The 12,208-nt window shown below is 34.9% G+C and overlaps 1 protein-coding gene across 8 annotated transcripts in view; it reads left to right on the top strand.

Moving 5' to 3' along the window:
• Positions 1-12,208, top strand: part of if (integrin subunit alpha inflated) — a 104,954-nt gene that overhangs the window by 60,017 nt on the left and 32,729 nt on the right. For all 8 annotated transcript variants that reach the window (XM_075298329.1, XM_075298325.1, XM_075298331.1 and 5 more), the window contains exon 5: positions 11,062-11,188. In XM_075298329.1, the coding sequence (XP_075154444.1) occupies positions 11,062-11,188 (127 nt within the window). The remainder of the gene's footprint in view (positions 1-11,061; positions 11,189-12,208) is intronic.

Genomic DNA, 12,208 nt, shown 5'->3' with positions numbered 1-12,208 from the left:
CGTTTTGCTCGTAATTGTAATCATACCTGCTAAAATATGTTAAATGGAATTTTCCAAGAAAAATTGCTTTTGTAGAACGAAATTCTGGGTGTATATTTTTGCACTTTTAATCAAAAGTTTTGGTGAAAAACCTACCCATCTTAAAATAAAAGTATTAAATTCAAATTTAAGTACATTCTACGACGTTTGATTTGAATAAAAAAAACTTTCATATGTAGTGTAAAAGGTTTCATTTGAAGAGAAACTGCTATTGGAATTCACAAAACGCTTGGTATTGGAAATATAGTACATATGAACAATACCACAAACGCGAAAAAGTGTCTGAACAACGGTTGTTCCCACTATTGGTAGTTCTGCTAATTTATAATTTTTCATTAATAAAACTCAAAATCTTTACACAGGTATCCCTTCTGAGAAATCCAAAGTCTTGCTGCAATGCCCATAGCATGACGTTTATGCAACGACAGACAGTAAAGTAAAGTTAGGAGGCTTTAAAGAATATGGTCGCATTACTTTCCCTTTCAAATGAGAAGAAGTTATGTGCCTTGATAACCATGAACTAAATCGATGTCTCATTTGGTTGATTCTGTTACATCGATAAACAAATAAAACCACCTCCACAACTACGATATGAACAATAATTTGTGACACATTACCAAACAAACCAAAGAACAAGTGACCGAACGGGTGGGCAGTCATAGGTGGGTGGACGAATGAAAAGTCTTGTGTCTGGATAGCATTTTGCTGACTTGGTACGTGTGGAATCTCGTCAATATCAGGTGGGAGGTATAGCAATAAGAAACCATGTCTTCGAATCTATGAGGCCATTATGAAGAAGCAGACGAGCAATAAGTCGACCACCTAGAAAAGTTCTCTCTGTGTTAGGGTGTTTTTTTTTTTTGGAGGAGCCAACCAACACCAGCATATCCAAAAACATGCCAGCAAATGGTCATAAACATTGTTTTCAGTTTTCATTAGAAACCATTTGGCGGCAGTGGACACGAGGAAATCACTTTTGTGGCCATCCATGTCCAGGAATGTGTAATGTGTCTCATGGAATGGCAACTTGTGTTTGTGTGGAATGTAGTTTCACGAATTACCCATGCTTGAGGTGAGTGCATGAAAGTGAAAATGAAATCTTATTGGGTCATTTGCAGTCCTATCATCACCATCAGTGGGTCATCATCATGAGGTTACCCCAAGAAGACCAGCGAACAGTGATACTCACATTGTATATCCTGGTCAGGTCATCAGCCCAGTAAATGAACAACAAAATTGAGGGGGGCCGGACAATGGACGGTGACTTTCGCTCGCTAGTTTAAGGTGTGTCCTGTTCGCTTGACTCTTGGGTTTAAATGATTTTTAATTGTTAACGATTTGCTTTGTTTGCCCATCATTTGCCATTTGCTCCTTCCCGTTGGTGCCAGCCAGGCCACTATCCAGCTGGTATTTGGCCTTTCCACTTGCTTGAGTGGTTTTGTGGCCATGTAATCTATGCTGTGGTTAATTTTCTCCCAGGCGTTTTGTTTGCACTTTTGTTTGTTTTGTTGGTATTTTTGCTTTAATGAAAGCTCAATTAATGATAAGGATAAGGATCTCATCAAGGCTCATTGTTAGTGATTGTGGCGGTGGTGGTGATTTACCTCCTCCAAGTGACCTGTTTCCTCATCGCCCAGGTAATGCATGTGCCATTTCATTCTTTCTATGAGCGATTGTGTTTGCCAAGATTTCCCTGGGCTTTGAGACATTTAAAAAGCAAGGAATCGTTTGCTTTGTGCTTTTTCATGTGATGGTTATTGAACATGACCTCCAATAGCCTCTATAGAGTAATGGTGCAAACAATTGTTTGCCATTTTCTAGTTTTACCATTTCGATTTTATGGGTTTACAGTTTATAACTGTATTCTGTGAATAGATGATGATCTTACGGTCAGTCAGTCAATCTATAGGTCACGATGATGATGACATATGTACATAGACTCATAGATAGTGTCTGATGTCAACGATATGTCTTCATTATTGGGAGATACTAGAAATTTATGGGTTTTACTTTTTACAAATGTTGCAATAATAGAGATTTGCTTTATGTTTGCATGTAGACTTGAAGATAGGATGTATACAGCCACCATAAGTTTGCCATTCCGTTTCTAGTACATCAAAGTATCGATATCGAAGTATTTGTGTATATTCTTGGCGATCGAGCGATGCCCGTCTGTCTTCTAGACATCTTTGAAGACAACATTTTTGGCTTTTTTGAGTGTACTGTTCATGTACCTCTGTAAAATAAAGGTACATATGTGTAAAAACAGTTTCACTTCTCTTTTGGACGAAAATAATGGTACTTCAGTTTTTTCATTGGTGATTTTGTTACTAGATCCCAATTCATTGTACCGCTATTTGAAATTGTAATGAAAGTTGGAAGCTCAATAGCAACTAGTTATTTAGATATGTTTTTGTGGTGAGTAGTACTTAAACACGCAAAAAAAAAACGTTTGGAAAACGTGTACCGAAAACGTTTTTCTTTTGTTAGAGTTTTTTGAATTGCTTCGAAAATTTTAAACTTTTATCACCAAAAAAAATCGTTTGTTACAAAATTTTTATTTTTTCAATAAAAAAAAACTTATATTTGAAACAACAACACAGTCTATTTCGTTTATATATGACTTTAGGTCTTTAATAAGACACATTTTACAGTTCAAAATTTAATATACTACAATTTAATGTTGAACATTTTTTCGGAATCTTCCGAACATATCTGGAATCTATGTAAACCAAAAAAAAAATTTGGTCGAAGCAGGGATCGAACCCAAGACCCTTGACATGCAAGTCGGACGTAGCAACCACTGCTCCACGGTGCCAAACTAAATGTTTGTTTCTGTTAAATAAACTTTGTTTATTCGGTTCGTGGGCGCCGTAAGCTATGCTATATAAATATAACTTATATGGATATTTATCTATTGATGACCATAACAGGTACATAGCTCAGTGGTTAGTGTGTTGGCTTACAAAGAGCATGGTCCGCGGTTCGATTCTCCGTCCAGACGAAAGCTAAAAAATTTTAAAAATTTATAAAATCGTATAATTTCTTCTACATTGTTGGTATTACAGGAAAAGGTGTTAAGAACTAAAAAACCTCGTGGATGTGAGAAAGATGTTAGGGAAAATGCAATTAGAAAGAAAACAATGTTTTTTTCTTTTGAGTTAGTCTTTATGAAATTGTTTTTTCATCCTGGAAAAGAATAAACGTTTATCACAAAAAATATATACTTTTCTTCCAAACACACTTCCTTACAGCGAAAAGCAAATGAGAAACGAACTTTGTTTGTCTAAAATTTCGTTTGGGAGGAAAGAATTATTTTTTTGCGTGTACATCATGGGCGAGTTAGATTGTTTTTAATATATTCGAAAGAATCTTCTGTGAAAAAAGACTCAAGGAAGTGAACTTTCAGATGAAGAAGCGGAAAAAATGATCGAAATGAACATTTCTGCATAAAAAATTAGAGAAGTTGCATCTGCGGGAAATTGACACAGCAATACGATCAACTCCAACGATTGACCAAAGGACAAAACGACATATTCGTCAATTTGCAGTCAACGAAAATAAGAGCTGTAGGGAAATAAAATTAGAATTGGGTTTGAATGTGAATAGTCAACGAATTCAGCAAATTGTTAAGAACGATATAGGCCTAAAATACGAATGTAAAATTCCTAAAACGCGGTTAAACCCAACGACAAAAAAATGATTGTATTTCTTTTGCAGAAAAGTACAAAACCTCGGGCATGGATTTCTTATGGGATGAGCAGCTTTTGGAGCACGAGGAGATTCTAAAATATGTTTTGTTCACACTAAAGTGAACGTAAAAATGTATGTCGATTTAGTGGAGAGCACTTTATTTATTTATTTATTTCGTCTAGGGAAAAATATTCCGTACAGACTAATGCTTAATAATAAATTGTGTTTAACATGTTCTTAGATTGATTAATATTCAAAGAAAAGTCGACGTCGTATAGCAAACTTATTCTATTACACTTTAATAGTTTTTGAAGCTTCGAGTTTCTTCCATCCATGTTGTTATTTTCGGTTAGACATTATTTTTGTCTATCGTTCAAGATACACTTAACGATATTGTGAACTCCTTCTTAACTATCATTTGGTGAATTCCTCCATCTCATACCATAGGTCAAACATCCTCTCACGCTATGCGTTTCGAAATGAAATGTTAACAACATTACTGAGAGCATATATATCTCCGCTAAAAATGATTTTATGTTAGTATGATCTATGGTGGCATTAGCTGAGACACTTAAATCTCAATATTGTGTAGTATAATTTCGGACTAACTAGCTGACCGAATAGCTGCAGATTTCTTTAAGATATTGTTGGGGAACTTCAACTTAACTCCATGTGACTGTTAGTTCACAATGTTCTGGTGTGTAAGTGGTCTGTTCGCTGAGTTTGGAAAATGTTTCTGTTTTTTGTATTTATTGGTTCCCCCAAAGTCTGTGTAATAAAGCGGCATTGATTAATCATACAACAGACAGAATTTGACATATCTTATATGGGTTGCAAATGTGTCTAATAATAATCTAAAGTGAGAAGACAAATAATTCGGAATCTTATGGACACATTCAACTCGATCTCATCATAAATAGAACATTTCGATTACAGTTTTGGATATTTTAGATTGCTCGTTTATTACATTCATTAAGACGAAATTCTAAAATTGTGTCAGCTATTACAATTCGAACTCTATCGGAATCATGCCATGCCATTGCCGGCATGTGTCTATTAACAAATCAATTGTTGTGAATTAGCACAAAATGAGCACAATCTTTGATCTTATCCTAGCTACAAAGATCGACTGAAGGGGTGGGGGAATGAATCGTAACAAGAGACCATTGATTTGATCGTGTTGACTTTTGACATGGCACTCCTGTCTGCGATATATCGTCATGGTCATTTGCAAACTCCATCGAAATCTGGCTGTAGACGCTGTCTTTCATCTCCACATGAACATGGACGATTGTGCAATACATTCGCACCTAATACGGTTTAGTCGCGACGGACATAGGCGGCCAAGGTATCAAGAGACAATGCATGCAGTTGACAACAACGTGACAGGACAGTTTTACGAGTCGACAATGCGCATCTGCATCAACGGATATCATACTGTAGGCAGGCGTGCACTCATGTACAATTGCCAAATTCAATAAAGCCTCATCAGATTGGCTGGAAATTAAACAATCATCGATTGCCATCCAGAAAAAAAAAAACTTACAACTGAATTGAATCACCACTCATCGATTCCTTGTGCCATCATCGATGGTTTTTTCCTCGCTTTGGGTATGATGGTGATGATGTCTGTCGATGATCAGTGGTGATGGTAGCAATGACGGTGGGTGCTTAAACACATTTCCCATTTTGCACTGAACCGATTTCTTTCTTGCACGACTGATACCCTTTCATTGTTAGAGTTGGTTGAGGGACATTGTGATCTTCTTTGTGGTTTTATTATGGCTCCCCGGTTGAGGGCAGTAGTGCTGGTGGTGCTGAGGCTATCAATGATCATTGGAGTAGCTTTTGTGTTCTCCATTAAACTGACAATGATGACAGGAATATCTGCACGCCAACGATAAGAACCGTTTGTGTATGGTTTGCTTCCCAAGCGATCTGCCGCTTTAGCTTCTTGGCTGACTGGCATTCCGGCATTGTATTCCAGCAAAATAAAATATAAATGTTTGCGATAAACATAATCATGCGAATTGTGCTCACATACAAACATAGATGGATATGCGCCTACAACCCCAACCGGGCAATAATGTTCGCCTGGTCAAAACAATGTAGTATTCCAAAGATATGTACATTCATACACACACACTGCGCGATATTCGTATAGGGATAATTTTGAGGATGACTTTACACTTTTTTAAACATTGGTCGTTTTTCCAATTTTCAGACCTTCGCAATTACTAAAACATCGTCGTCAGGAACTTTTCATTACATCTTCGATTTCTGACAAAATTAAATAATCGACATGTATGCTTTGTCCAATACGAAAAAATTAATGTTAAAGTATTGAAAATGTATTGTAATACATTTCGAATAGCTTTGAATTTGGATTCGTGAGAAATTTTAGATTTCGAAACTTCTGTTGTGTACAGGAAGTAGAGTGATCGAAAATTGCAATTTCAATCTTTACAGATGACATGATTTTATCCACAGCGTCTCATTTAAAAATCAAAAATCATATTTGAAAATCAATTTCTCATATTTCTTGAAGTGCCCATATCTATATATTCTTTAGTGTAAAAAATTTTTTTTTTTAAATATTGTATATGATTTGTTGTTGCTGTTGTTTTTATCAACAACCGACAACGTTGTACACCGATTATTTACCAAAAATGGCCAATATGACCATCTAAGGTTTAGCGATGAAGACACCGTCAACAAGGAAGCAGATATCCACAAAAACCAAAACAAAAAAATTTACCATCCAAAATAAAATAAAGAAAACTTGAATGAATTGCCAGAAAATCACTGCCAGGATTGAAAAAGATTACGAATTCCATATTATGTATGGATAAACGTTTGTGAGAATAATGTGGTGGGGTTAGCGATGTAGGCATAAATCGTATTCTATTACAGTTGGCATATATTTTGGAATAAATCATCGAATTGATCTGAAGTATTAGAGTTCCCCTAACAAATAGCGTCAAATTTCTACTGCTAAAGAAAATAAAATTTAAAATAGTCACAATTAAGTGTAGATTTAAATAAAGAAATCAGCTGTAATGAAGCAGAGTAACTAACGGGAGAAAAGTAGAGATGAATTTTTTGTACACACAAAAAAACATCTTTTTGATTCAATCACGAAAATAATTGATCCATTTAATATTTTATTTGAAATGTCTTCAATCACGAAAATAATAGTATCAACCACCACTGTGGTATCACAAAGGACTGAATAGTCTAAGTGAGCCTGATACATCGGGCTGCCACATAACCTAACCTAACCTATATGGGCATAAAAAATACTTGATTGAACAAATAATTGATTTCATTAGCAAATTTCAATTATTTTTTTAATTGATTCAATTAAAACTTTAATTGTTATTAATTAAAAAAACTTAGTTAAAAAGGTAACTATTTTCAATTAATTTCTTAACTGCTTAAGTGGTTTTAGTTTGATTATAAATTGATTGTTTGAAATAAATTTTTAATTTAAAATTTAAAAAAAAATTCCATCACTTTTTTAAGTTAGTATTCCGAGTTTGATTAAAAGTTGATTGTAACACTTAATGTATTAATTGAAAAAATTGAACTTCAATAAACTTTTTAATTGGTTTATCCATTTTATAGTTTATCCATTTTATTTCCATTAAGGTAAATTTTTGTGAGAAATAATAAAATTTACTCATTTCAGTAAAAAAATCCTAAACTGTAAGCAGTTAGGAATAGTTCATTAACTAGAATAAGGCATGGAATTTTACTCATACTGTTTTCTTCGCTGGGTATAAGAATTTCCTACTGAACAAGAAAATTTTATTCACCGATAACAAAGCATTCGTAAAAATAAACAAAAAACGAACTAAAACCAAGTTTCCTCAAAATTATAAAATTTCTTATAAAATGATAATTGCGACTTCCTTTATAATAGAAACTTTTCATATATACGAACAACACTTGGCTTAGAAAAATATTTTAGTTCATTCTTACTAAGAAGTTTGCAATCCTTTCAAAACGTAAGGAAAAAAACTTGTTAGAATATAGGAAATTTTCCTATATTTCTATTGTCTACCTGTAATCGATACCTGTCATCGTAATCGATGTGTTTGCGCGTGGGTGTAATCGATATGTTTGCTGGTGGTTTGTTTTTTTAGTTGGAATCACGTTGTTGTGGTATACGGAGAGATTGTTAAAAAATAATATGGTAAAATAATATAATAAATAGCAATTAAAATATATACAATATTTGTTATTTTAAATTAGTGAGAAAATTTTTGGTTTTTTGAAAATAAATCTATCAATGTCGTGATGGTGTATAAAGGAAGAAAACACCAGCAGAATAATTACCCTTTCATTTGTCTTTATTTTGGAATCTTCAAATATCAGGTAATATTCAGTGACGCTAACCTTTTGTAAAAAAAATGTTTTATTATTTTTTATATTTGTAGGTATTGAAATTGTAAAAGGAGGACAAAATCATTAGGAAGCAACTTATTAAAAGTGAAAAGTACAAGAAGAAGACGAAAAAGTGCGTTTTACAGTTGATAATATCACATGGAAATTTGAAATAGTGGAATAATAAACTAATATTTCAAGGACAGTCGATGCTGTTGATTCTTAATAAATATATTCAATATATTAATAAAACATGTCTTTTATTGAAGATAAAATTGCTTATATAAATAAATAAAATTGTATTTAAAAATGAAGGCAAGCAGTTCTAATTATGAAGTAAAAGTTTTTCCACAAATATGTAAGATTTGTCCAAATGAATGAAAAAATTTCAATAAAATCATTCCATATATGAATTCAAATCAGTTAAATTTTTTCATTCTGTAGTATAGTGGTACATAAATATAGGAAAATGTTAACTAATATATGGAATGCATTATACTTAATTTCTACGAAAATCACATCGTTCAAACAAATAAAAATGTCTTTGGCGCTATACGAAGTTCAACTTTCTTCACAATGAGTTCATTTTAACTTAAAGAAGTGGTCACTTTTTTTTGGGTGTGGGTTTAGGTTTACATAAAGGGTGATACGGTCAAAATTTGGTCAAGGGAAAACGAGTGTAAATCGGTGAAATCGTTTATTTAAAAAATCAAATTAAATTTCTTTTTCAAGTTCAATTAGTATAAAATTCAGGAAAAATGTTCAGTTAGGCTTTCGCTTTTCCAAATCCGAATTGCCGGGCCTCACGCTTGACACCTGCCATCAGATTTTGTACAGCCACCTTGTCCACCTTCTTCGCCGCAGAAAGCCAGTTTGCCTTGAACTGCTGCTCGTCCTTAGCAGTTTTTTTGGTCTTCTTTAGGTTCCGCTTGACAATAGCTCAGTATTTCTCAATTGGGCGGAGCTCTGGCGTGTTGGGAGGGTTCTTGTCCTTGGGAACCACCTGCACGTTGTTGGCGGCGTACCACTCCATGGCCTTTTTACCGTAATGGCAAGATGCCAAATCCGGCCAAAACAGTACGGAACAACCGTGTTTCTTCAGGAAAGGCAGCAGACGTTTATTCAAACACTCTTTCACGTAAATTTCTTGGTTGACAGTCCCGGAAGCTTTCGTATTTTGTTTATCATCGCGATTTGGAGTCACTACCTTCTTGTAAGTCGATAGTCCGGCTCGTTTTTTGGCTCGATGCACGGTTGTAGACGATACACCCAGCTTATTTGCGGCGTCTCGGAGAGAGAGGTTAGGGTTTCGCTTGAAACTACCGGCAACTCTCTTTGTCGTCTCAGCGGCTTCCGGTTTTCGATTTCCCCCCAATCCAGACTTCCTGGCTGTCGACAAACGTTCCCCAAACACTTTAATTACATTTGTAACGGTTGATTTGGCAACTTTTAGCGATTTTGCCAGCTTTGCGTGCGAGTAGCTCGGATTTTCGCGATGCGCGAGCAAAATTTTGATACGCTGCTCTTCTTTCTTGGACGACATTTTGACAACTGAAGAGTGAATTCCAAAATCAAAATATGAGCAACATTCTACACACACACACACACCTTCAAAATGAGGGGTGTTCAGGTTTTTTAAATGCAAAATTGAAACCAAATTTTGACCGTATCACCCTTTACGAACCTCATAACAGCTCTGAATTCAGGCAATCTCGAGATATCAATAAGTAATGCTTAACGATTCCTTCTTCTCGAATTACCGGCAAGAGATCGTTGAAATTTATAGCGAATCTGAATTCTTTGTAAATTTGAACGATTTCGATGTTATACCATAACATCGAACATTCATTGAAAATAACCATCACCGAAAGACAAACTCATTTCTGAATTTCTGTTTGATTTTCATTTGGGAACCCTATTAATCAACTCATGTTTTGATGGAAATACCTTTTGAACAATTCAACCAAAAGAATAGGAATACAAATAAGTTATTTACTTTAGCAAGCTGAGACGTTTTCGATAGAAATTTGCGATAGATCAGGCAATGATGGCGGTTGAGCTGGTGCAGTTAACTGACATTTGAAATTCAAAGAGTTTGGTAAAAAATTCCATTGTTTTGTGGCAGGTCTCTGTTGGCCATTTGTACACCACCCCATGCATACATCGACCGTCGTCGTCTTCTTCATTTTGGGCTCCTGCCAACTTTAGATAAAAGATTTCGTATAAATTTGTAAAAGTAATTGTTTTATGATCCAACTCGAAAAGGATTTTTGTTGTTGTTGTTGTTGTTGTTGTTTTTCTTTTTTTAACCACTTCACTAAAATCTCTCAGTGAGGGATATGATCAATGCCTTGCCTTCACTGACCATATTTGGAAGGAATAGCAGGTTGGATGCCACTCAAGTAGATGGTCGGTAGGTTAACCACAGCTATATAGATGTGTGTATGCAATGGTAGTCCATTTGTGACTGTTTGCCTGTCCGTCCATCTATGGAGACGGACATATGATTCAACTGCAATCCAACACAAATGTCCACATCTCTTGACGATCTCTTGATGATGTGATGATCTCAAGAACACAAAAAACTACTAGGCTACCTTGGACTCTTTTGTTTGTCATTTAGAGTTCTATGGTGGCAAAAAAAAGCGCAGCAAGTATTCTTCCATGGTCTCCTCCTTTATTTCGGGTACTGGTGTAGTTGATTTCATTTCTACTTATGATTATGGTCATGGTATTTAGAGAAACTCCAAAAACAAATTTTATAGTTGGAGACTTTGGTTTTTATTGAGTTAACCTTCCCTGGACTATCTACATAATAAAATAATATTTATTCGCAAGTAAACGTTGTGGTCTTCCTTGATCGCTTTCTTATTTCTTGTTTATTTTTTTTTTTTTTTTACTTATTGTACAATTGTGATTTAAATTTATTTTATTTTTCAGGCTTGTGCTCCTCGCTATGTTTTCCATACAATAACGCCAAAGAAGAACTTACGTTGGGATCCCATTGGTACATGCTTCACCACCAGGAACTTTACCCATTTCAAAGAAGTTTCTCCATGTCGTACAAGTGAGTAAATCCTTTTTTTAAGCTTTTCTCCAGGGCAGGGAAAGGCATGACAGCAAGCCACCACAATGTTTCCCAAAGTACTTAACAACGCTTAAGTACTCCCGTCCAGAGCTTGCTATTTGATTACTTACCATAATGGATTCTACAGTATTTGGTGATTTGTGCATAAATTAAAATAATTTCCTGTCTCTCTCACACAGAAAGATAGAGAGAGAAAGGTTTTACCCTTAGAGAGTATTTGTTCCCAATAACGACAACAACACCAACAAATGAAGCCTCATTGAATATTAACTTGCCGTATGGCTATCCCAGTGAATGATATCGAATTTCATGTGAAACAAATATTCTTGCTTGCCGGGGAATCCTTAAAACCAATCGTTAAAATTAAATATCCCAAATCATAAAAATGGAAGTGATTTGACTTCGTCTGCCAGTAGCAGAGTTGCCTGCAACTGACGAAAGTTCTTCTTGTTTCACTGAACCCTCATTGTTGTTGCATTTTAGAGCATTCGATTTTGAGTTCCGTGGAAAATGTTTATGTTGGAAACATCGAATTTCCTTTTCAAGATCGACAATGGCACCATACGATTACTACCGTCCGTCTCTGATAAAAATAATATACACTCTAAATATAGAATTTACATTTACTTGAGGGAGTTTTACAACAGCTAGGGAAGAGTTGTTGTCGAGTTCTTTACATATTGATGCCGACATTAAAGATACCATCTGTTGGACACTTGTAAATAATAAAAAATATTAACATCAATTCAATTTAGTCGCGCACGTTGTAAATTATCATCGCATATGTACTGGGTGAAAATGGAGTGAATAATCTGCAGACAGTATTCCGTTAGGGGGAAAGGTAAATACAAAGGGGGTGAATCGAAATTAAAAATCAATCGTATTAGTAATAGCATAGACCAAGAAAAGTATACACGTCCCAAATGGATAAACAATGCATTTATTCTATTTCGAACGGATGAAGATGACAGTTCAAGAGAGTAATCCGATATCTTTGCG

Source organism: Haematobia irritans, chromosome 3, assembly GCF_050003625.1.
Source record: "Haematobia irritans isolate KBUSLIRL chromosome 3, ASM5000362v1, whole genome shotgun sequence".
NCBI lineage: Eukaryota > Metazoa > Arthropoda > Insecta > Diptera > Muscidae > Haematobia > Haematobia irritans.
The sequence above is the reverse complement of the archived record's forward strand: the minus strand, read 5'-3'. Positions and strand labels throughout refer to the sequence as shown.